Source organism: Equus przewalskii, chromosome 5 (assembly GCF_037783145.1).
Source record: "Equus przewalskii isolate Varuska chromosome 5, EquPr2, whole genome shotgun sequence".
NCBI classification, from domain to species: Eukaryota; Metazoa; Chordata; class Mammalia; order Perissodactyla; family Equidae; genus Equus; species Equus przewalskii.
This window is the reverse complement of record NC_091835.1, coordinates 64,578,818-64,605,676: the sequence shown is the minus strand read 5'-3', so window position 1 is coordinate 64,605,676 and position 26,859 is coordinate 64,578,818. Positions and strand designations below refer to the sequence as shown.

Genomic DNA, 26,859 nt, shown 5'->3' with positions numbered 1-26,859 from the left:
TCATTTTCAGACAACACTGCTCAAATGCTCTGAGAAATAATGGTGAATGTGTACTTCAATGAATATTCCATTTCATTGCTTGGTAATAAATCTTTAGCTTTCTACAACATAAATATTGACAAAGATACACACAGTCACCTTATTGGAAAGCCTGACTGTATAATTTTGTCTAGTGGAGAAAAACATACTCCTCTTCATTTCAATATGCTGGAGAATTATTTGGCTCAATAATGGGTGCTCTTGGGATCCCAAACATGCTCCAATGTAATTTATATCACGTAAAACTTCACAAAGGACTTACTCATTTCAAGATATTCATAAAATAACCCCAGTTTTCCCATGAGCTGCAGGTGGTAGTCCTGTTCCCATCGTGGGGTCTTCTTTTCTGTGCTCGAAGCCGTGAAATACAGTCTACATATATTCATGACCCAGCTGCCAAAAAAGATCAAATTATACATCAGAACATTATCAGACCAAGGTCATCAAAGTATTTTGCTGATATCTGAAGCTGAATACATAATCTTGTATGTATATAACTACACAAACTTCTTGTTTTCATGCTAAATTTTTTATTTCTGCCTCTCTACCCCAAAATATTTTGAAAAATAGTACTGACTATACACCTGGGTCTATCAAAATTCTAATTGCTATTTTTTCTCCTACCTCCTCTCCATGGGGGCAGGTTGATTTTTAAAAGATATTTTCCCCCATTTGATTTAGTTTTTTTTTAATTTCCATCTTATTCAAAATGGTCTTTCCAGTAGGAAAATCAGCAGAGAAAATAAAAGACAGACATGGTATGTGAGCTGGTGACAAGTGCTGTGCAGGAGAATAAAGTGGGGCAAGGAAGGGAGAGGGTCTACATCTGCGGTGGGGGGGGGGGGCGTGGGGGGGGACGGTGGCAGGGAAGGCCTGGGTAAGAGGGACATTCCAATAAGGGTGTGACGGAGGCAAAGGGGTGGAGGGAACAGCACTGAAGAGCCCTGGAGGCAGGAGCAGGCAGGCCTCCCACATTTGATGGACAGCATAGAGGCTGATGTGGTCCAGGGCCAGTAGGGGGTTGGGGCCTAAGAGATCACTGTGAGGATTGGGGCATTTTTTACTCTGAGGGAAGTGGGGAGCCATTGAGGGTCGGTCACTGAGAGAAAAGTGACATACTTTGACATTAGATAAAACAGGTCCAAGACCCTATTTTAAGCCGAACAAATCAAGGACCAGAGAAGTGAAATGCCTCCTCAAGTCAGAGTGAAGAACCAGAAGACACAGCCTCAAATGGCGGCCCGGCGCTCTGCCCACTACTGGATACTGCCCCCCCCAGAGCTGTCTGCTGTCTTTCTTATGTGTTATGTTTTTTCCTTTCTCAAAGCCTAGCGTCCCAGATAAATGCTTTCCCCTTCTTTACAGCCATTTGTCCTGAAAAGGAATCAGCGTTGGCAGTGAAATGAAGTGTGCACCTGTAGCCTAAAGAACCGTTGTCCCCTAAAGCAACAGCTGGCTTGTGGTTTACTCGTGGAGCTCATCAGAAGAGGCACAACAACAAACAACTTCAAATACAGATAGAAACATCTGGCTAAGCTTTGGCTGATTAAACACCACGTTTGTATGGATTTCAAATTCAGACAATGAGAAGGCGTCACACTCCTGTCAAGACGGTTGTGTACGCTGCCTACAGGCACATGCACCGTGTAAAATATGAGTTAGAGAGAGCTCACTGTGCTGGGTTTCCCACTGCTACTGACCTCAGTGTTAACGTATCACTGACCTCTCCCCAAGGTTTATTAAGGGGAGATTTCTCTACAACGGAATATGCCCCTGGCTTCACAATCTTTCTCCACTTCTTCCTCTTCTATGACATTGGGGACACAGCAGGAGACTGTGGAAAGTGGACGGGATATGGACTCAGACACTCCTCAATCTGGACCCACACTTCATTGCTTACTTGCCATTTAACTTTAGTCAAGTTCAAATGAAGTTGGGGGATAAAAACCTGCACTTCCCAGGGTTGCTGTTGGGATTAAATGATTTAAAACAGGTAAGGTATTTAGCACACTTCCTAACACATCAAAACCCGCTGCGTGGAACTTTTCTCTTGACCAATACAGGCTATGCTAGCTGAAGCCAACCAGAAATAAGGCTTAAGTTACTTAGACTCTTGGCTTGGGGACACAGTGCTGTCTGGATTGGTGGATCCCACATCAGCACCATCAGAATGACATGCAAGGCTTGTTGATAGTGCAGCATCCTATACCCCAACCCAGAGCTCTGGAATCAGTCAAGTCTGAGATAAGGCCCCAGGTGCCAGATACTTCTTCCCCCCACCAAGGCCAGCAGCTTCCTCCCTTTAGCAGGGGTTACAAAATAATTTTCTTAGGAATTTACCATGCATATTAACATAACAGCAGCAGAATAAGTTGCCCTTCACTAAGTACTTGTTATGTGTAAAGCACAGTGTGAAGCATTTTACACCTCATTTTGTCTTTGTATCTACATTATCATGCTTAATCCACACCCTACAGATAATCACCATTCCTGTTTAGGACATGCTACAGTATTCCTACTTGCTAATTTTGAATACAAGCATCCTTCACTAACTGAATCTATTTCATTCTCGAGTTTACTGTTCCAGAACTTACAGAGTGAGTGTGGATAGTGAGGGGGACCTGTATTTAGGATTTTCTTATTGTATGTCTCTGGTTCATCCTCTAGCCAAATCATATCTTGAGAAGGGATATTTTCTCTCATAGCAGTTCACGTTTTCTTATTATATAAGTAGTGCAGTGCATACCCATTGTAGAAAATACAGAAAACATACCAAGGAAGAAAATTACAGCCATCCATTATGTAAACACCAAAGGATGATGCTCTTGGCATTTTGGATATTTAACTCTATTTTCCTTAACTATTTTTTTTTTTTGAGGAAGATTAGCCCTGAGCTAACATCTGCCGCCAATCCTCTAATTTTGCTGAGGAAGACTGGCCCTGAGGTAATGTCCATGCCCATCTTCCTCTACTTTGTATGTGGGATGCCTGCCACAGCATGGCTGGATAAGCAGTGCATAGGTCCGCACCTGGGATCCTAACTGGCAAACCTCTGGCCGCTGAAGCAGAATGTGCAAACTTAACCATTGTGCCACCGGGCCGGCCTCTATTTTCCTTAACATTTTATCATAAAAGTTTCTCTCTCTAGAGCGAGTTGCTTAATGCAGGAATTGTACCAGCCTTTCGTCAAGTACAGAATAAAATTCCCAGGAATGCTCAAATATCAAAATACTAAGTGAGGCTGGGAAGACCAAAGAGCTCTGTGGTCGTTCTCTGGTTTCTACAAACAACTCTATTAATTTACTGATGTCATGTATTTGAAGCATGTGAGTCACTCCCTCCCTCCAGTGCTTCTGACTGAGTGCCCACGCAATGCCAGGTACTGCCTTCGGTACTGGAGAGAGCTCAAAGGGAACTGGATCACAGGGCCAGACAGGCTTCTTCATTTGCTCCAAGAATCCTAGTCAAGGACTCCAAGTCGGGTCGGGAGGAGGAGGAAGTAAGTTGATGGTGAAACTCACATCACTGTGTTCCTTTTGAAATATTTAAATGGCATGAAATCAGCCCTTGACTTATAAGGCTTGTCTCTCCCTTGCTATGTATTTTTGGGATGGATACAGTTTCAAGTAGCAAGAGTGACTGATACATCTTTGGCATGTTAAGATTTTGCCTGAAAAAAGGAGGAAGGAAACCAGCATTTATGCAAAGAGAAGAAGCAGTGGAGAGAAGAGCGCAAGTCACTCTCTAATTTGGCTAACACTTAGCATTCCCAGCTTTCAAACAAGGGAAAGATAATTCAAAACCACATTGCCTAATATTTTAGGCCAGGGGTAGAAACAACTGAAGGCAAAGTTCAGGTCACTGTAATTTGCCACAATGGAGTAATAGAACAATTTTACTTGAAGGTACAAACAGACCATGGATACGATAACACATCCTTTATTTTAAAATATTTCATGTGATCAAGTTTCATTTCATATGAATTTCTCAGCACCTGTTTAGGAAATATACCCTCCACACCTAATTTTTTAAATCAGAAAATTGCTCACTGACAACCAATTAGTCATGAAAATTTAGTGTTAAATAATTAACCTACTTGCTTCAGAAAATGCTTTTTAAAAATCTGAGTTAAGCCTTTCCTCTATTTATTTTCATATAGAAACACAGTGTTTGCGCATGACCTACCTTTACTCATCTGGAAAAATCTGAATATGAGCTCAACAAAGGTAAGGGACACAGTAGGGTAAAAAAAAATATTAACTTCACAGCTAAGATCAGAACCTTGTTTTGGGAGGAGGGGGATGTCTTTGTTTAGAGACTGACCCTGCTAATTCACCTTGAAGATGGACGATGAAGCCCTGGTGAAAAAATATGAAAGGACACACTGAAATCCAGAGATTTCTGCTCTATAAAAATAGGAAGAAAAGAATTTCACTGCTCTACAAAGAGAATGAACAGAAACTTAGTAATGGGGAGAAGAGAGAAGAAGAAAGAAAGTGAAGCTGTATGTGGTAGAGGGAAGACAAGTAAAATGGCAGGAGACTGGAGCCTACATAGACGGGTGATAAGTTAAAAACCAAACCAAACCAAACCAAACCCCAGTTGTTTAGTGGGATGAAAGTCTTTAAAAAGATGGAGGTTTTTTTAAATTTCAAAATTAAAGTTTTTTGAATTTCTGCCTCCGTGCCCCAAACATCAGTAAAGCATGCTTGTGTGAGTGGTTGTGGAGGATGCTAAGGAGAGGGGCTACACTCTACATTCAGGTTGGCCCAGAGTAGAGAGTATAGATGTGGGAGCCAAGACAGAAGACAGATCAAAAATTTTGTGAGAGGAGAAACTCAGAGCCAGAAATTATCTTGAAAAGCTAAGTGTGACAGGCAGAAAAATGCCCCCCCCCCCCAAAGATGTCTATGTTAGGTTATGACGTCTATGAATACGTTAGGTGACATGGCAAAGGGGAATTACGGTTGCATATGGAGTTACGGTTGCTAATCAGCTGACTTTAAGAAAGGGAGATTATTCAGGTGGGCCCAAGGTAATCCCAGGGTCATTAGAAGTAGAAGGCAGAAAAGAAGGGAGAGGAGGGGAGATGTGACAGAGCGGAAGAGTCAAAGACATGCAACGTTGCTGGCTTTGAGATGGAGAAAAGAGGTTACATGCCAAGGAATGTGGACGGCCTCTAGAAGCCAGAAAAGGCACAGAAACAGATTCCCATAGAACCTTCAGGAAGGAACCCAGTCCTGCTAACACCTTGACTTTAGCCCAGTGAGACCTGTGCCAGACTTCTGACTTAAGGAACCATAAGATATTAAATCTGTGTTGTTTTGTGGTGGGTTTTTTTTTCCCTCCTATGACCATTAAGTTTGTGGAGATTTGTTACAGCAACAATAGAAAACTAATACTGAGCTCCCAGAAATCGCAGGTGGCATTGGACCTTCCACTAATATGGGATCAGGCTTAAACTAAAATTTAAAAGGACAGTGTGACCTTAGCTAACATACGTTCTTCTCAAATCTTCATTTGCAAAAGGGACATTAAAAATAAGGATAGTTTGGAAGATTACGTGAGATATATATGATAGTGACTAGCACATCCTAGGAACTCAACAAACTACTATTACTTATTTTTAAAGATTTCATTTTTCCTTTTTCTCCCCAAAGCCTCCCTAGTACATAGTTGTGTGTTTTTAGTTGTGGGGCCCTCCAGTCATGTGGCATATGGGATGCCACCTCACTGTGGCCTGACGAGCGGTGCCATGTCCATGCCCAGGATCTGGACCGGCAAAACCCTGGGCTGCCAAAGCGAAGTGTGCGAACTTAACCACTCGGCCACGGGGCCAACCCCTACTACTGATTTTCAAATGCATGGTATAAAGGGAGGAGAAAGTTGTGAGAAGTTGTGGAAATACTTAGTTCACGGCTCTAACAAGGGCCACCCCTCAAAGGGCTACATCAGTCAGCCACCAACAGCTAACAGGGCTAATAGGCATAAACTATAGCAGGTGGGGATTTAAGGTAAATATAAAGAAGGAGTTTTTAAACTTAATAATTAAATGCTGGATTTAATGGTGTAAACATATTTACACCATTGGTTGGGATCACCTTGTATGGAGACCTTTAATAACCATAGAGTCTACTCTATTTTAACATGGTTTTTTTAAAAAATTTTTTTCTTTTTCTCCCCAAAGGCCCCCGGTACATAGTTGTGTATTTTCAGTTGCAGGTCCTTCTCGTTGTGGCATGTGGGATGCCTCCTCAGCATGGCCTGACGAGTGGTGCCATGTCCGCGGCCAGGATTTGAACTGGCGAAACCCTGAGCCACTGAAGCAGAGCGCATGAACTTAACCACTTGGCCACGGGGCCGGGCCCCAAGTCTACTCCATTTTATTTTTTTAATTTTTTTTTTAAATTTTTTGAGGAAGATTAGCCCTGAGCTAACTACTGCCAGTCCTCCTCTTTTTTGCTGAGGAAGCCTGGCCCTGAGCTAACATCATGCCCATCTTCCTCTACTTTATACATGGGATGCCTACCACAGCATGGTGTGCCAAGCAGTGCCATGTCCACACCTGGGATCCGAACCGGCGAACCCCGGGCCGCTGAGAAGCAGAACGTGCGAACTCAACCACTGTGCCACCGGGCCGGCCCCTCTACTCTATTTTAGAGGTGGGCATTCCGCTGTGCGGAGCTGTAGGTAAATGACTTGCATGGGTGGGCTGTTTTATCACTTGTCCTATCCCCAAGGTCACACAACTTAATACTCACGGAAATACCACCTCTAGTATGTTATTCCAGATTGATTTTCCTCCCATGATTATTGTCAGCTGCGTTGTCAATTCAAAGAGACAGCCACCTGGATCACACTGGAAATGTTAAGAAAATCTCATTTAAATTTTAGACGGGTCTAACATGAAATAGCAATTTTATTTTTTCTGATATTCTGTTTAGACTAAAATAAAATCTAAGGAATATACAATGAAAAAACTGTTCATCGGGAAACTGAGAGAAAACATGAAGCAACTTCGATTGTCAAGAGAATACAATTCTATATTCATACCTCTTCATTTCTGTATTTTCCCAGCCAATAAACTGGATCTCCTGGATAACCCACAAATTTGCCCTTAAAGAATGCAATGTAGAAACATGAAGAGTAGTAGTTGACAAACTGGAATAAGAACATCTTCATGGTTAGGCTATTCTCATAATCAGTTTGGGTCCTTGGGAGTTCTGTAATTAAAACAAAGAAAAGTAGGATTTCAAAATTGTCAACAGCTTTGAGATCCTAATCAAAGACACTGATACATGAGTTAACATGTTAAAAAAAAAATACAATTCACAGTTTCCCTTAAAGCTGTTTTGAATTCCTTAATATAGCTACTGTGTTACTTCCAAGTTCACACATTGTTCTAGGAGTTCCCCCGCCCCAGGAATATAATAGCCCCACAAGGCAGAAAATATTCAACTCTTCCTTAAAATTTACAAGCACAATGCTATCAAATAAATTGACAGAAAGTTACTTTTGAATAGTCTGCTAAATGTATTCTCTTGTCTTCCTGAATTGCAGTAAGGTCGATCTGTTGAAGAAAACAAGCAAAACAAGGGGCAACTTACTCGAAGCGTTTGGGGAAGATAAAATGGGAAATGGGTCATCCTCCTAGTTTAGGATTTAAAGCGGTCTGATCATTTTTAGGAGATGACCACCAAGCAGACCATTTGGAGAACGACCCAGGCATATGCAATGTGTGGGAAGCACGTAACTCAGGCCACTAAGCAGCTGCCTGGGATACAAGCCAGAGAGAAGAAACATTTATTACAAAAGCCAGCGCTGATGAGAATGGATCTATATTAAAATGAACAGCATGGGGGGGGGGAAGGCACGCAACAGAGTGATTACTTGTCCTCTCAGCAACAGAGGAGCATATTTGCCCCTGGAACCATGACACTATTCCACTTATTTGCAATAAAGAGACCATTTACTTTCAACAATAGGGTACATGATCTAATGTAATTGAAAATATTATTCAGCACTGATCTGTTTACACAGAGCTTGGACATTATAATGATGTCTTTGCTTTGTCCCTTTTAGTAATGCAAAGCTGTAGATAATTCATTTCCTATACAAGCTAGAGAAAATATGTTTACACTTGAAATTTGCTAAAAATTCTAACATCCTGGAATTAAAATGCCTAAAAGATACAGTCTCTATTTTTACCAGGTCCTAAAAATGTCTTAGGAATGACCTAAGCTATTGTAGGACCTTACCAAAGTTAGTAATCATGATTGCCACTTTTTCATACATCATGTTCAGAATCACGATGATGATGAAGCTGATGATGGAAGCAGTAATGGTCGTGGCTGTCTGTGGAGTCAGATATTTCTGGATTGGGTCTGTCGTATTAGAGGCCTTGGGAAGTTTTGCATAAAATACTATGAACACCGACAGCCTGTAGACAATGATCCCAATAACTGAAGCGATGATCAATAGGACCTGAAAACACAAGAAACACAGCAGCATGAGACACAGCCATAATCATATTTCTATACTTAAAAATTGGCGTCACACTTAAATGGACAAGGTGCATGTGTGAAGTGATGTAAATTTCATATAACTGCCACAAGAGAGATGCGAATCGGGCATGTTAAATTCCAAAGAAAGGAAAAGGAATGATGGAAGTCCAAAGAGAGTATACCCACTCAAGTAAGATGTTAACAATAGGAGAAATTGTGTGCAGGGCGTGAGGGGTATATGGGGACTCTGTACTTTTTGTGCAATTTTTCTGTAAATTTAATACTTTAAAAAAGAAGGTCCATTAAAAAAAGAGAGAATGTATCTTCAGATAGCGTAAAAATGGGATTAATGGTAGCAGGTTCTGGTAGAAGAAAAAGGTTTCTGTATAGCAGAACCAGTAAAAACATCGCTTCTATAATTACAGATTTAGGTTATGAATTAGTGTTTTTGCTCAGTTATAATCTATAAAGGGGATATGTTTCCTTCCAACAGAGAACTCATCGCTGGTTCAAGGGTCAGCAGCCGCTAGCTCTTGTCTTAACAACCCGCAGCAGGTGAGGTTCTGAAGGGGACCAATGAAGATGCAGAGGTGCCCGAGGTCACTGCTGGAATGGCAGCAGGTCTCTGCTGATAAAAGCTTCACCCATTTTTCACACTTGGATCTTAAGAGTTTAAGCTGGCAGTTATTCATATGTGACTTTGCACAAGATTCATTTCATTAATCCACTGTAGTTTTGACTGCACACACCCAGTGTTGGTGGGGGCGTCCGAAGCATAGTTTGCACGTGGTAGAATTTCACTGCCCCACTCGGTAGGTTTTCTCTGGCCACTGAACAACACAGATTAAAGGTCCCATTTTGAAACTGTTAGCCCTGCATCTACTTTCTTGGACTTACTCCAGAAGCAGGTACTCGATGTGTCCGACTGCTCGTGATAACTACCACAAGAGAGAAAAGCTGCGAAGAATGTGAAGTTCAGGACCAAGTGAAACATGTCATGTTGTTTACAGTCACCGCGGGAGGCCTGCGGAGAGCAGTGAAGGGGGTGAGTCCAACCACAGTCCTGGAGCCTTTGAATCCCAGCTCTGCCACGAGCTGTGGGACCTGGTGCAAATTACTCACCCTTTTGGGCTTTAATTTCCTCATCTGTATAATGCGGGGATAACAACAGCAACTACTTACAGGACTGTTGTGAGCATTCAGTGAGTTACTTTGGGTAAAAACATGGAGCACATTAAGCCCAGGCACATGAAAAATACCATATAAAAGTTAGCAATGATTTTGGCGACCAAGTGTTAGCAAGATGCTTTTCCTACTTGTCGAGCCACCAGTTTGTAGAGAAGGCATTATATTTCCTCCTCTAATCTCTCTCATCTCCTTTCCTTCATAGTTAAGGCTTAACATTTGCGAAAGGAATAACATTTTTGTGTGTGCATGAGTGTATGTGAAAATTAGCCAAGGCTGACAAAAATGTGCTACAAGAGAAAATATATCAAGTCTTCCTCACTCAGCACAACACATACAGGCCATTTGATGGTATGTATTTAAAAAATTATCTTCATAATATTTCAAGTATTAAGTAATTATAGTCATTAAGATTTTGTGTGTGTGTGTGTGTATGTGTGTGTGTGTGAGGAAGACTGGCCCTGAGCTAACACCTGTGCCCATCTTCCTCTATTGATGTGGGATGCTGTCACAGCATGGCTTGATGAGCGGGTACTAGGTCCGTGCCTGGGATCTGAACTGGTGAACCCTGGGCTGCCAAAGCGGAACATGCAAACTTAACTACTATGCCACTGGGCTGGCCCCTCTTAAGATTCTTTAAATGTTTACTATTCACCTCAGTACACATCTGTTTTTTAAATCCCCACAACAGCCCTGTGAGATAGGTAGTATTACACCTCCTTTACAGATGAGGAAATGGAACCACAGAGAGATTAAGCCCCAAATTAAGCCAATAGTAAGCGAAAGAGCTGAGATACTCAAAGGTTCCAAAGACACGCTAACCTTGACATGGCACTGCTCCCACATGGTTTATGAAATGAATTCTAATTCATTTCAGAGCTTTTACAAACTCGACATGTTTCCATACTTCTTTGGGGCACTTGATAGGTTCAATATTTCTTCATAGGAGGCTGGGAAGCTTTTCATTCTCCTTCCTCAAGTTTCTTACATATCTTTTCTGATTATAACTTTAAAATACTTTTCTGATCATAACTTTTTATTTTTTTGAGGAAGATTAGCCCTGAGCTACCATCTGCTGCCAATCCTCCTCTTTTTGCTGAGAAAGACTGGCCCTGAGCCCATCTTCCTCTGCTTTATATGTGGGACGCCTGCCACAGCATGGCTGGATAAGCAGTGCATAGGTCTGCGCCCAGGATCCAAACTGGCAAACCCTGGACTGCCAAAGTGGAGTGCACGAACTTAACTGCTACACCATCAGGCTGGCCCCCTGGTCATAACTTTATTGCATGCTTATTAAGGAAAATTTGAAAGTACCCTGTAGTGGATACTGCTTGCTTTTGCAACCTTGGATCTGTTCCCAGTCTTAGAAGAGGACCCAGTTTTTTTTTTTTTGTTTTTTTTTTTTTTGGTGAGGAAGACTGGCCCTGAGCTAACATCTCTTGCCAATCTTCCTTTTTTTTTTTTTTCTCCCCAAAGCTCTCCAGTACATAGTTATATACCCCACTTGTAGGTTCTTCTAGTTCTTCTATGTGGGATGCTGACCCAGCATGGCTTGATGAGCGATACTAGGTCTGTGCCCAGGATCTGAACCAGCAAACCCCAGGCCCCCAAAGCAGAGCATATAAACTTAACCACTCGGTCACAGCACCAGGCCCAGGATCCAGACTTTGCTTCCAGGGAATAACTTCTTCTCTACTTTCAGTCCTGTGGTTTGGGCTGGACTCGACTCTGGGCTCCAGAGGTAGATCCTGATTGGTTTGAGACAAACAGGTGTTTCATCCTATTGGCCTCAGCAACTGATTCAAGGACTGATAATATAAGAGCCACTGAGATGTGAGGAGATATCTGCCAGCTCCCATGGGGAAGAAAAGCTTCCTCTGTCAATAGAGGAAGATGCTAAAAGAGACCTCTCTTGGCTTGAATATGATGTGAGATCTGGAATGCTGCAGCCATTTTGTGACCATAAGGGAGAGCCTTGAACCACCATATTGGGAGACCACTAGGAACAGAATGAAGACAGAACAAAACATAGCCGTTGATGTCATCTGGGCCGCAGCATCTGTCCTTGACTGAAGCCATACCTCAAACCTGGGATTTTCAGTTACAGGAACCGATAAATCCCACTCACCCCCATTTTTGTTGCTGTTGTTTAAACCAAGTGGAGATTGATTTTCTGTCACCTACAATTGAAAGACTCCTAACTAAAAAAAAAAGAGAAATAGGAAAAAAATGTATCTACATCTACATATAGGCATAATTCCTTCATAACATTTTTACACGGCAAAAATTTTTCATGGACATACTTTTCATGGCCACACAATACCCCACTGTATGAAGGGTTGGAAGTAGGATATTTTGGCTGAGATGTAGCTGAATTAGTGGATTAAAGCATATGAATATATATTTTTTTTTGAGGAAGATTAGCCCTGAGCTAACTGCTGCCAATCCTCCTCTTTTTGCTGAAGAAGACTGGCCCTGAGCTAACATCCATGCCCATCTTCCTCTACCTTCTGTGTGGGATGCCTACCACAGCATGGCTTGCCAAGCAGTGCCATGTCTGCACCCGGGATCCAAACCAGCGAACCCCAGGCCGCCGAAGCAGAACATGTGCACTTAACTGCTGAGCCACAGGGCCGGCCCCAGCACGTGAATATTTTTGCCTCGTGATATGTACTGCCAAACTGCTTTCTAAGAAGGCCAGAGCACTGTCAAATTCCAATAGCCTAGGTGTGAGAGGAGCTCATCAATACACTTCATCCTCACACACACTGAGCCGTATCACTTCAGAAGTGAAAAACTGTCCTTCATTTTAATGTGCACTGATTCAATTACTATTGAGGTATGACACATGCCATGATATTTTTTTCTCTTCTGAATGTCTATTCATGTTTCTCTGTCTCCTTAGCTCCTGGGACCTTTGGTGTTATCTTAGAAATGCTCTGGACTCTATGTATTGAAGAGATTATCCCTTTGCCCTATTTGTTGACAATATTTCTTCTGATGTTTTGTTTAAACTTAGGAAGATTTGGATGTATGGAAATCTTTAAATATTTCCCTCTGAAATTTTTTCCATTGCTATTAAGTTTAGAAAGTCTTTTGACATCTAGAGACTGTATAGTCACCAATATTTATTTCTAGTTTTTTATGGTGTGACTTTTTTTGAATGTTTCTGGAACTTATTACAGTATGTGGTTCATAGTATGGTTTCAGTCTTTACTTTTTCCCTCAAATAGCTAACAAGTGTTCCACTACCATCTATTGAATAATCTTTACTTATCCCACTGATTTATAATGCCTCCCTTCTCATTTGTTAAATTACTATTGATAACAGGGCCCATATCTGGGCTTCGTGTCCTATTCACTAATCTGGCTATTCTTGAGCCAATAAACTCTCATTATATTACTAATTATTATATGACTAATATGATTTTACCAATAATAAAAATTAATTTCATAAATTGCGATATTTTAGAAATAATGTCTTTTTATCTAGAATCATTTGTTTTAAGACTTCTTTTATGTCTTTCAGTGGTTTTCATGTTTTCTTTGATAGTTCCTATTATCTTTTGGTTAAGGCTATTCCTAGACATTTTAATTGTTAATTAATTAATTTTAATTGTTACCGTTGGAAAATTTTAGAATTCTTACTGCCTCCCATTTGGTCTCTTCCCCAGAAACTGGAAAATCCCAAAGCATTGATCTGATTTAAACAAATGAGGTGAAAGAAATTCAACGAACCACTAAGAAGAGACGGATATTTTGAAACCTCAAGAGTAGCTCCATGTGGTGGCTAAGTAGTTCTCTGGAAACAATTCTCTCTGAGGCTACATACTTTCCAGCTTGGCTTTTCGTTTTTCTTGACATTTAAAATTAGATATTAAAACATCTGCGACGGACTCTTACCCAGAACAAGACAGCACTTGCACACACGGTCATTCGTATACATTTTCCGAAGGCAGTAAACGGAATGCGTTCCTCCTCCTAATTAAAACAAAAAAAAGAATTTTAGTCAATCAAGGGATTCACTCCAATGAAATGATTTTTCTTCTGATCAGTCACTAAATCCTAGGCTTCGTGTTTTAAAAAATTAGTTTTCAAACATAGCCTCCTTACTTTAATTGCGTGTTGTTTGTTAACAACTTCAAACAAACAAACAAAACACGAGCAGTGTTCATTTTCATAATATTTTCTGAAAATGTAAGCGTGAATAATAAACTGTTTATTTGCCATGACCTGAGCGCCAGAGTCTGGTATCTGACAACGCCAAGCTGTAAGTACACTCCTGAGCTTGTCTTGGATTTTAGAAGTGGCTACCATGATAGCACAGGGCCCATGCAAGACAAAATATTTCATGGCTGTCTGCAAATACCAGGTCTCCATTAGGTGTTTCTTAGTTGAGCTTTATATATTAATTTGGTATAGCTATGAACTTTTAGAGTTTCCATTTTATAGTTTATTATGACTATATTTAAAATTTTCAGAGAAGAAATCAATACTTCTCAAGATTTACCAGGATTGTAAGAGTAGCTATTGTATAATAATAGCTGCCAGAACTTACACGGCATTTACTCTACGCCAGGTACTACTCTAAGTAGGTTCTATACATTAAGTCAATCAATTCTTACTAGCATCATGTGAGGAAGCAACTCTATTATTCCCATTTTACAGTTGAGGAAACTATGGCAAAGAGAAGTTAAACAATTTGTCCAAGATCATTCAGCTAGTAAGTTGCTGTGTTCAGATGTGAATTCAGACAGTTTCGTCCCCAAGACTTCACCGGCACACTACAGGCTTCTCTAAACCAATGGAGGAGGCATTAGCAACAAGAGTAAAATGAGGAAGAAAGATCAAGAAACTTGAACCTTCATCTTCACTTTTTTAACAAGCAGTGTTCCAATGGAAATTTGACTCACTAGTTGACAATTTTAAATTTAAACTTGGCAGGTTTAAATTACCAGTTGACTTTTCTTCAGTATTTTACCTACATTGCTAATATTATAAGCTTTTGTTTTTCAGTACTCAAGACATTATGAGCATCTAATTTTGTCTAAGTTTCAGCCTTTATTTCTGAATGTACAATCTTTCAACAACATACGCTTTGACTCTGTCTTCCGTAGTAAACAGTGGGAACTACTCATAATGGGGATTATTTAAAGCTTATTATATTGTAAAAGACAAGTGTCACCTTCTGTTGATAACCTCATTTTTTCCCATTTATAAAATGAGGAGGTTGAACTGTTCCCTCTAGTCCATTTTAGAGCCAACATTCTGTAAATCTGTGATTCAGTTTATAAAATCTATAGTTGGAGACATTTTCAGATGCTCTTGGTAAAAGCATTTTCTTTCCAAGAGTTATTCGTATTCAAAACCTACTGTCCCTATGCTGATAACTGCAAGTACAATCAGCTCTACATTTTCTGTTGATGGAGAGAAGCAATAATGCAGATGATTCGAAGATCATCTTTCAACTGGCTTTGGAATATTTATACAGAGAGATATATAGTTTTATTTTTTATTTTGCAGCAGCAAATTTACCTTTCCCATATATGAAATGTCTAGTACAGTGCCTGAACATAGTTAGACCTCAAAAAATGCTTCCCTTCTTCCTCCATCCTTTCTCCAACCTCAGGAGAAAAGCCACACTATACTGTGCACGTCCCAACCGGAAGGTGGAGCAGTGACTGAGGCTTAGTACAACATAAAGGGGCATCTAGTCTAGGATGAAAAAGAGGCTGTAAGAACGAAGGTGCATGAGAAAAAGTGAGAATCAACTATGAAAACCAATGCTCTTTTCTTACACATCTATATGTCATAGAGTCTAATTTTTTTTGCATTTTTTACTGGTATTGTGAAAGAAAGGACATAAACCAATGCATCTTTTCTTAAGCATTTATGTCAGAGTCGAATTATTTTTTTTCATTTTTACTGTTATTATAAAAGGAACCTCATTTCTCTCCCATGTCCACTGTTCTGAGCAGTGCATCTTCACCTTGGCTGCAGATCAGAATCACCAGAGGAGCTTTAAAAAAATCTCTCTGCCCAGAACACACCCCAGGCCACTAAGCACCATCAGAGTATGTAGTGATGGAACCCAGGCATCAATATTATTTGAGGTCCCTGGGTGATTCCAATGTGCAGCCAAGGCTGAGAACCACTGCAATAAACAGACTAAATTGCATCTAAATCACATCCTCTTTACCTGAGTAATCTCATTGATCACCACGTGAGTACACCGTGCCTCATATTCCGGCCGGGGTTGTTCTTCCTGCTGTAGCTCAACAGTGTCCCATTCATACTCAAGCTCTGCCTGGCGCCGCTTCCAAAACTCCAAAAACAAAGTGACTAGTGAAGAGAAGGAACAGCATCATTTGGATCTTCAATGATGATTGATGGCTCAGAAATCTGTACTGAATTAATATTAGTTATCCATAATACTTTTGCAATATGGTCAATAAAATCTAATTAATAGATGCTACTAATATTTAAAAGAGACAAATGAGTTAATGTTTATTCTTTAGAAAATGATGATAATAATTATTCAACTTGGGAAAACAGACTGTAGCTTATGGGAAAGGTAATAATGTGATGGTCAGACGGCATGCGAGTATGTCTAATGCTAAAACATCTGCTACCAGCACTTTATTGCCAACTAAAAAACACAAATAACCATCATAATTCAAAAGCCGTTTATGGTCCCTCCTCCAGTCTGCTCTTGCCTACATCCCTCTCCGTCTCTTCCCTCCTAGGGGTCTGGCATGGGGGATGCTTTAGTAGACACCAAATCTCTATGTACCACCACTCAAGCCACCCCAAATTAAAATAATTATATTCTTAAATATGGAAAATTGATATTTTTCTCAATGGTGTAAAGTATGAATACAATAATTTTTAGAAATCTTTATTTAACACTTGCAACTTACAATACTAAAAAAAGACATTACAAGTTAACTGAAAATGTAGTTTCAGATTAAACCCCTTGGCCCTTCTTCCAAGCAGACTGCTACCGCTAAGCTCTTCCTCTACAGAAATTCAGGAATTACCACTGTTTCATCCACAAATAGTTTCTGAGTCTCTACTGTGTGCTGAGAAGAAAGAGAAAAAAGACACAGTCCCTCCTTGAAGAAGCTCCTAGGTGAAGCGATAGGCACAGTTGAGGGTTATGATAAAGGTAAGCACAGGTTGCTTTGGGCAGACAAAGCCAGAACACGGAACCAAGGCTCTCCCAGAGGAGGGGACCACTGCGGTGACTTCTGAGATGACTAAGAGCTGATCAAGTCAAGGTGGAATATTAAGGCCGCTTCCCCCCAGGGAGCTGCAAGTGCAAAGGCAAGGAGGCCACAGAGAGCCTAGTCCTTTCCAGGAACTGCAAATAGCCTGGAAGTGAGCACAGGGTGTGATGAGGAGGGTGGGGCAGCCAGGTGGAGAGAGCCACGGGGGCACATCACAAAGGACCTTGCGTGCCTTGAAAGGAGTTCCGATTTTAACTTAAAGGAGGAGGAGACGTTGAAGGTGGTCTAGAGAGACCTACTGGCAGGTATGCGAGGAGGCCTGCTTTGGCCGGGAGAAGGGAGAAGATGGCATGTTTAGCAGGTAGGGGAATGGATGCAGGTGTGATAGAAGCAGGGGGAAGAGGTCAGCTAGGTTTCTGGCTTGGGCGATGTCCGAAATTCTAGTGCCATTCCCTGAAAGAACAAGGGCAGTAAGGGAAGAAGTCAGAGAGGACAACTGGTTCAGTTCTGATCAGCTGCCTGTGGGCCACAGAAGAGATGTCCAGTAGGCCCCAGTACTGGATGAGATCAGTAAATGAGCCGTGGAGGGGTAGTTCTCACCCTGGCTGCACACGAGAAGCACCTGGGAGCTTTTAAAAAACACTGAGACTGGACACCACCTGAGATTCTGACCTTATTGGTTTGGAGTCAGACTTGTGCCTTGTTTTTTGTTTTTTTAAAAGCCCCACTCAGCAGTCAGGGTTGAGCATCACTGGCGTAGAGAGCCAAGAGATGCTTGCCTGAAGTTCTGCAGAGCCTGCAGCGGGCAGCCTGGGATGCAGGAGCAAAACCTCAGGACACGGCCGTGAGGAGCTTGAACTCAACGCTCCCAGTGGCGAAGACAACGGAAATGTTTACAGCCCCCACTCCCAGCAGTGTTTGTTTTGGCTTTACTAATTCCCCCATAACAGTGAGTGAGAGTGGAAATAACCTGGACATTGGAAGTTCAAATTCTGGTTCTGACAATTATTAGATGTGTGACTACTGGATAAAATGTTTCAACTTTTTGAACCCCCATTTCCCTCTCTGTAGAATGGTGGAAACTGAGCCTCCCTCATAGGCTGTGGTGAGCTTAATGATATGGTGTCTGTCATAAGCCTCTGAGGTAACTGTATCACCATCCCCGATTTAGACACCAAGAAACAGAGGCACACAAAGGTTCAAATACTTGCCCGAAATTACAGTGTTGGAGTCAGGAATTGAACCCAGGCATTCTTGGCTCTGGAGCCCACGGTCTTCTTACTATGTGGTTCTGCCCTAAGCTACCTGTTCCATAACCCACCTTCCTTTGGCTCTGTACCATGGCACCCACTCTTTGCTTAGATGTCATCACTGCTCACTTTCCCAGTGTCTGATTCTGATACTCGTCCGGGACATAATGCTAGTAACCGCCCTCTGTCCCAGGTGCTGTCTCTGTGGGTACACCAACCCTCACGATGCCATTGCTGTCGCTACCCAGAGGTTTACAAGGGAAGATAGGGCTACAGATGCTGCTGTTAATGGAGGCACAGAACTCACCGTTAGTGGGAGAGACCACTTCTTACCTCCTACTGGGCTGGGGAGCTGGAAGGAAGCTAGTCCCCCTTGTGCAACTTTGACACCCAGTACAGGAGTTACGTGAGGCCTCCTAGCCTCTTTACAGAGGAATAGATGCCCCTCCCCCCCAAGCTGTAGTTCACATTGTAATCCATTGGCTTTACGATGGATTTATCTGGCTTGCCTGTCAGACCCCAGACAGAGGGACTGATTTGGCTGCTCTGCTCTCAGGAAGGTCCTCTTTCTCCTTCTGCATGCCTGTGCATCCCTCTGAGCTTGTGGACTTGGCCTTAGCACCTCCTTCCCAGACTGAAAGAGCCTGTTCCTCATTTATGGGTAAGAGAGTACACGTGCTCTCTGAATGGAACCTTCAAAAAAAGACCTGTGAGAATGGAAGTGTGCCGCCCACGTCTCATTAACTCAGCTATCCCACCACGTTGTCTAGCCAAGGCCATAGCCAACATTGTTGAGTGTTCAGTATGGAGAGTGATGCCTCTGCCACTGAGAAAGTGCCCAGCCATTGGTGCCCTTGTCCCCACCAAGGGGGAAATGAGGTATCAAAGGGATGAAAGCCTTGAGGGCATTAGGAAACTCTGTGACCCAGCTGTGACTGGCTAGTCCTGCTCCCCACCTGGCCCATGCTGGCCTTGTATGGCAGATACTCCCCAAAGAGACCCCTGCTGGGGCAGTGAGTCACCCAAGAGCCAACCCTCGTTGGGCTGCATATGAAGCAGCACAGTATACACCATCCACTTACTAAAGGCTCAGCGGCTCCGTGATAACCGCCATGCATCCCCATCAAACAGAACAGCCCTACTTTTTACCTGAGAATTCTACCACCAGTATCGCAGATACCCTCCGCCCCTGAAGTTCTTTTGATCTGTCTCCCACTCTGTAACTATGAAATCAGTCCGGTGGTAGTGTACATTCTCCCCAAAGGGGCACACTTTATTCCCTCTGCTGACCTCAATTTCTGTACTCCAAAATTGACAGCACTCATGCATCCTGACCTATATCTGCTTCTGTGCTTATTGTTTATCAGGCCCACTAGAACATCACCTTCTCGAGGGCAGGGTTTTGTTTTGTTCACAGCTGAAACACTACCACGCAGCAGTCAGTGAATAAACTTCAGCTGAATGAAGTAACTGGAGGACCCCCCCACCACCTGGGACCCGTGAAGGACAGACTCATGCACTTAGAGGGCCCAGCTGACTCCAGCTGCTCCTCCCTGTGCCTAACCATCCACTTCCCACCACTCTACTCTTCCAGTCCACTTGGGCCCAGAGAGCCTGAGGTGAAGAACAAACCATGGAGATGTGACAGTTTATTGGTGAGGTCATGATAGTTCTAGCCCTTTGACTGCTGGCGGGAGTGCAGGATAGACAGACAGAAGGAGTCATCACGTGTACTGTCCTCACCTCACAGCTCACTCAAGGCACTAGGACCACACACCAGGGGGAACTCTGGCCCTTCCCAACCTCAGGAAAGGGCCTTTGGGTGGGAAGAGGTGTCTGGCCCATTATGGCCTCTTTATGAGCCCAGCCACCTGGAAAAAGCTCCCTAAAGCCACTCTAGATATCTTCCTGTGTTCCCATAATCCCCCTAAATTTTGCAATTTTAATCTAAATATGAGAAATATAGATGTTTTTGAAATTATTTTACTAATTTTCAATGGAGAAAATCTTCAATTACCTTCTCTACAAAGTAAAGTTACTTTTCATTTTATTAAAAAAGCAGCTCACCTTCATGAATTTGTATCTTCAAACATATCTGTTTTTAAAGGAAATTGTGATGGACATCAAAGTCCTGTGCACTGTGGCACCTACAGGCAGGTATAAATGAAGGAACCAGGACTCATCTCCTAAGCCTGTTAAAATGAGGCTGGGAGCCTGGTGCTCCCTTATTCCTGTTACAGAAAGAAGGATCTATACCTGTGTCAGGTGAGGTAGAACCGAGGAAGCAGAACCCACATTTTCTAACCCATTTCTATTTTTCAGAGCAGCAGACAAAAGAGTGCAATTATATCAATCAAAATAACTATTTCTGTATCTTTCTAAAAGCTTGCTACAACTATATTAACATACGCTGCTTTTTGTCAATGATCTAAAGGCTGATGACAGCCAAATTATTTGCAGAGCTCTTATTCATGCTTGTCGCTTTGGGGCCCTGGGTAATTTGCTTAATCTCTCTGAGTGGCATTTTCCTCATTATTAAAATAGGAGTATAAGAGATATCTGTTTACTCAGTATCTATCTGGCAATAGCATCAACAGGAGATGATTTATGAACACAAACTTACTTTTCTCAGAAAAAGCAACATAAGCAATTCTAACCAGTGCTGTAAGGGAAGAACAAGCGGATACTCTTCCCCTTCCTCCTTTTCATCCTTTTACATAAGCGGTAAAATCCTGAACTTTACTGTTTACCAAATCCTGAACTTCAGGAGCAGTTTTGCCAAGGAAGTGATAGGACTGCCGTGCAAACAAGAAAGGACCTGATGAAACAGAATGAGTTGTAAGCACATCCTCAAGCTTGAAGGTGAAAACCCCGGGAGAGTTGCAGGAATGGGTGGGAGTTTCTTAGTCCCTCATTTCACACAAGCCAAGGACTTTGCAGGGTCCATGGAAGACACTGGTAGCCTCGTAGAACCAGCCACCGTTCTGGAGTACTGCTGGGCTACGTCACTGCTGCCTCCCATTGCTGTGTGCCCCAGGACCTGAGGTGACTGTGTATGGTGTCAGACAGGAATTTCCTGTTCTGTATCTTTTGCTCTCTCCCTGCAAAAGACAACTGGTAGAGCTCCAGTGGGAGGCACTGCACTTCTGTTCTCTGGCAAACCACACGTCACGAAGCTCCAGTCGATTAGAGGGACATAATTAGGACTCTCACATCAACATATAATGAGAGAAGAGGGAAGGCTGCCTAGGACCTAGGAATCAGCAACAACTTGTCCTCTTAATTATGATATTATTACATTTAGAGAAAGTATGCATCAGATGAAGAGAGGCCCATACACAGTCATGCACCACATAACGACATTTCACCAATGACAGACCACATATACGACGGTGGTCACATAAGATTAGTACCATATAGCCCAAGTGAGTAGCTGGCTGTACCATCTAGGTTTATGTAAGTACACTCTATGATGTGTGCACAACAATGAAATTGCCTAACGTCGCATTTCTCAGAACATATCTCCAGTGTCTAGTGATATATGACTGCACAAAAGAGAGGATCTGATCAGTCAAGCGCTGGTAGATATATCCAGCAACACCTAAGGAGAAGAGGCACACTGTGGTAGATGGGAGTGTTCTGGCTCCTATAAGAGTTTGCTGCTGAAGGGCTGGGACTTTTTATTGGGCCTTGAAATTATTCAGACCTCTTCACTCACAAAGGCAGATAAGGTAGATGAGCTTGCTCAGCTTTCATTCCCACTTTCTCACTGAAAGACCACAAGGTCAAAAACTACATTTTTCAGACTGTCTTGCAGCTAGGATTCCAGATAGGATTTTTTAGATGCCCATCAAATACATCTGTGTGTCACATCAGAAACCAAGCTGAATGGAGGCAGAGGTGGTTGTAGGTAGGACATTTTGCTGGTGTGGACCCAGCAGGAGCAGCAAAGATCTGAATGAATAGTTGCAATAGTCATTTCCTGATCCCCAAGTGCAGATAATGAGGCTTCCTGATTCACCCTCTCCTACCCTTATGAGCCAGGAGTCTGGTGTTTTTTGGGAAACCACTAGGCCTAGCCTAGAACTTAAAGGTCAAAATTAAAAATTGCCATCATGCAACCAAGAGCCTGGAGCCAAGGAGAATCAGATAGAACTAGCTAAGAAGCAACAAGGATGAGGAGAGGAGGATACGTTCAGAACCTTTACTTCAACCAGAGGTTGGTGTTTAGGACTCTATGAGTCTGTATGCATGGGCGAGCTGGCTTGGCCTAAAAGGGTGGACGGACGTTTTTCAGGTAAGTATATGATTTGTACTACATTTATTATAAAACATTTTCTACCCTCAACTTATAATTCCTAGGGAGGAGAAAAATACTCTAAGTGCCACATACATCTGGGCACACAAGAGGTGGTACAGGAATATGATGATGGTGATATGAAAAACTCCAATGATCCCTGGAAATTCTGCAATTTCTGACTCTCTATAAAGAGGCTCACAGCAGTAGTTCTCATTAGGCAGAGGTAACAAGAAAAGCAATATAAGACACTTAAAGACTTCATCATACATATCCTTACAGATACACATATGGTGCTACAAGCAGTGCTGAAACGTTTTCTGCATTCTAAAATCTGATGAAATAAAATCATCAGCTCCAAATGCTTAAGTCAGTTCTATAAAGATGGTGTAGTTAATGATCATAGAAAGCAAAGTGAGCTAGGAAATTTGAGGTTTGTTTCTTCAGTGTCAAAATTAATATATATTTTTGCTTCATTTAGAATGTCTTTTTTAATTAGGGCTACCAGCATCTATTAGTATATGGAGTTCAAGTGACGTGTGAGAATTTATAGATTATGAATGAGTGCTGAGACTAAGGTTAAGACAATAGTTAAAAGTGCCCACCACCCATGTGTTTGGGACCTATGCTCTTGCTGGGTAAAAAAAATAATGTATATTACAATGCAGGAGTACAGAAGATCTTAATACATGAACTTGATCTTTATTCTTCTGTGTGTCAAATATTAGCCAGTGTTTGGTCTCCAGCCAACACATGCTAAATGTCTGAATGACAATGTAATTTTTAGGTAAGTTTGGCCATCTTACAGTTCACTTTATTCAGGTCTGGCAACTAATGTCTCTGAGGTGTGTCCAAAATAATTGGATTGCCTGTTCTGTGATGCATTTGGTGACCTTTCATAGGCACAACCCCTGCAAAGAGAAACACTGCCGAGGATACCTGTAAAGAACTGTTTCTGTGAGTCTCACATGTTGATGTGTCATCATCTCAAAAATAAGAGACCTGGTTCAGTTTCTTCCCCCACCTATCTAAAACCTGACCTCTATTTCCCCTTGACTTACACAATGAAATTGGAAACACGTTTATCTCTGAAAATGGTAATTTTTTTCTTCTATGGTAGAATATTTACATTAATTAAACATTTAAAAGTCTGCATTTAAAGAAAATAATTGTCTCATTACATTAATGATGCTATTCAAAGTAAACAGTATAGATACAGTGTTAAAGCTTCTATATACAAATTATGTTCTTCAGGATTATATCTCTTCTATTTATTAAATGGAATTGTTATTATAAGAGCAGCACATATTTATTAAACACACACTCATATCGAGGTGTATAAAGAAGAAAGCTTACCTGTAATCTCTGTGTTGCTGCTTCCCCCAGACCATAACCTCATGCAAGCCAGGCTGAATCACAGTTGTGGGGATTGTTACAATAATGGCTCCCCATGAATCATGCCTCCCTGTATCCAAGCCCAGGGGCAGTCCTCCCACCTCTTCACATTGTTGTCGGCTTGGCCATAACTTGCTTTGGCTGATGAGACATTCGCAAACTTGATGCAACTATAAGCTTAAAAAATGCTTGCGCATTGGGGCTTGTCCTCTCTTGCTTCTCTTTGGAACCCTAAAAGCACCATGTGAAGAATCCTGGGCTAGCCCACTGGAGGACGAGACCACCTGGAGCAAGGCAAGCTGGCCCAGCTGGGCCCCAAAGACCAAACCAGCCTGGCGACAGCCAGATAATCTACACCAGTGGAGCTGCCAGCTAACTACAGAGACCGGCTGAGCCAGCATGTGCCTGAAGAACCTCTCAGCTGATGCAGAGAACCATAAGCAGCAATAAATGTGTGTTTTAAGCCACTACATTTGGAGGCAGTTTTTTATGCAGCAACTGATACAATGGCCTTAAAAGTTATAAATGGATCTCTAGGGGGGCTGAGGCTTGGACAACCCAAGTGCTAAAAGTGATAGCCTATGTAAAACTGTAAACTGTCATTAAATTGGGTGCTTGAATGATCTTAGGGTTTTTGGATTTTTTTTTTTATGTTAGAGGCAAAAGTAAACCGAAAAAATTAAAATAACTTACCCCATATCCCCATAAATACTGCAAAGACTAGGGTTCCAAAACTGTCAAAGATGCACAATTTCTGGAAAATACAATAATGACATACAAATGAATCCTGTTCTCCACTTATGCAATGCTTTGTGTATTCTACAGTTTAAATTTCCTTTTAAAGTTGATACCTAGTTTAACAATCATTGTATCTACTACACACTTATTGATGGGATTTCTCATGCTTTTGAAAGCAAACAGCCTTTGCTGTATTTAACAGTGTATTTTCCAATGGAACCTTTTGATATTATGATAGAGAAACAGGAATACTTGCTAAGATTCCACTTTGTTTAAAGCCTCTGTCATCTCTTTGAATAACAGCCTCTTTTTACGAACTGTCATAGTGAATTGAGGAGGTAGTATGGCCCTACAAATACAATCAACTCCAAACAACTTTTAGATTTATAATTTGCATCTTATCATCATCCCACCAGGTCAGAGAGTAAGTTCTTGAATTCCAGCTGTTCTTGTTAAGAGAAGTACAAAGCTGGGGTTTATTCTGAGATGGCTCTCCCCCAGGGGAGCTTTGTTCCCTCAAACCCAGTGATGGCTTTTCTACCTTCACTGACGGAGGCTTCCATTAGATTAAGGATGCACAGGCTTCTGCTGACATTACAGTGGGTACAATAACCATGAATGAATAAATGACATACTTATGCAAAGGAGGCTCTATTCACTTGTTCTGCTAAGTTTCACCTTTATGCTAGTATATACATAGTCTAGCTCCCTCTATGAATTCCTGGAAAATCTTTCAATTAGTTACTAATTTTTCATTAGTGAGCATTTTTACATCTCCCCCTCAAAAATCAATGAAGTTAATAGCAAAAGTGGCAAATCTATAATATCAACTTTATGATACATCATTTGAAAAGTAAAGAAAACAGGTAGAGAAAGAAGCTATATGTTAAGAAAAAAAAAAAGCAAACTTTCAAATGTTAAAAGAAAATTCCAAACTATTTCTAAGGAAAACTCTACTTGGTTTTAGGTAACTTTTTGAGTTGCCCTTTATCCTGATGTAAAGTGAGTAAACTGTCATCTGTGTAAAAACATTAGTTATGCTATTTTCATAAAAAAAGTTTCCACCTAACCATCTTCTCATACATCTGTTTTCCAAAGAATATAGAAGCCCCTCAATCATCCATATAGACCCTGATCAGAAAGCACAATCCCAAATTGTCTGTCATGCAATTATTTCTCTCAAAACTCCAGCTCAAGGAAAACAGAATTAGTAAATGAGTGACAGCTCTGGGGAGCAATGCTCTTCACCTATTCCTCTAGTCCTGGAACTCCACGGACCACATACTTCAAATCTCTTAGCTTTGACTCTTATAGAACCATCTTCTCAAAGTTGTGTTTTAATGTTCCGCCTTATCCCTTATTGAACATTATTATAAGAAAAGTCCTATGAAAAACAGTTCTGCATGTTATAAGGGATTATTGAAGATCTTGCCCAATGTTACTCCTCTTTTAGGACTCAGTGCAAGCTTCCCTCTGATAGCTCCTTACTTGCCCTGACACCTCTGTCCACCCACTCCAGAAAGAAAAATCCTACTTGTGAATTCTTCGCCCTACTATGCTGAGAAAAAGCCCCTAGAAGCACATCTGTCAGTGCTGGAGGAAAAAATAGGAGCACTGAGAAAAAACAAGTTTGCTAATGCCAAGATGGCCCCAGCTGACTAAATCAAGACAAGGGATGTGCCTTGTATTCCTATGAGAGGGAGTAAGGGGGCTTGGAGGAAGCTACCATTTTTGCCACGTGTGTAATAATCAAGGATCCAAGAGAAAGAATAAGAGGGCTGGCCTCTCTGCTCTACATGCCCAATGAGCGACATGGAAGCAGGAAGTAGAGGAGGAGGTAAGCAAGGGGCTTCATTGGTAAGAAAGCTTAGCCTAGCTTGCTTGGCAGGACAGCACAGAGAGGGAACAAAAGCTATGTTAAGAGCAGCCCTAAGTCAGTATACTGCTTTAGTCACACGGAGCAGGAAAGACAAGAGAGCTGCAAATGCAGACAGGATGATTTTAAGCAGAGGAACCAATCAAAATCTAGAATGGTGACCATTAGTTATGTTAGGTTGTCTTCCCGCAAAGGAACAGAATCAAAATTTTATAACAATATACTTTTAAGAACAAAATATTATAACTTACCATGTTTCCCTTTTATCTCGCCAGCCAAAAAGCAAAGAACCTTATTTAATGCTCAATTACAAACACAATATTAATCCTGATTATTTCCATAACTT

The 26,859-nt window shown here is 41.6% G+C and overlaps 1 protein-coding gene and 1 long non-coding RNA gene across 9 annotated transcripts in view; one reads left to right on the top strand and one right to left on the bottom strand.

The window, feature by feature from the left end:
• Positions 1–2,032, top strand: part of LOC139083558 (uncharacterized) — a 56,765-nt gene extending 54,733 nt beyond the window's left edge. Inside the window, exon 3 of the long non-coding RNA XR_011540390.1 lies at positions 1,405–2,032. This is a non-coding gene — a long non-coding RNA (uncharacterized lncRNA). The remainder of the gene's footprint in view (positions 1–1,404) is intronic.
• The window catches only part of ANO6 (anoctamin 6), a 187,899-nt gene that overhangs the window by 21,381 nt on the left and 139,659 nt on the right, over positions 1–26,859 (bottom strand). For all 8 annotated transcript variants that reach the window (XM_070621109.1, XM_070621107.1, XM_070621115.1 and 5 more), the window contains 7 exons: positions 24,593–24,653; positions 15,928–16,070; positions 13,632–13,709; positions 8,298–8,523; positions 7,093–7,262; positions 6,801–6,898; positions 302–432 (listed from right to left, as the gene is read on the bottom strand). In XM_070621109.1, coding sequence (XP_070477210.1) covers positions 302–432; positions 6,801–6,898; positions 7,093–7,262; positions 8,298–8,523; positions 13,632–13,709; positions 15,928–16,070; positions 24,593–24,653 — 907 coding nt within the window. The remainder of the gene's footprint in view (positions 1–301; positions 433–6,800; positions 6,899–7,092; positions 7,263–8,297; positions 8,524–13,631; positions 13,710–15,927; positions 16,071–24,592; positions 24,654–26,859) is intronic.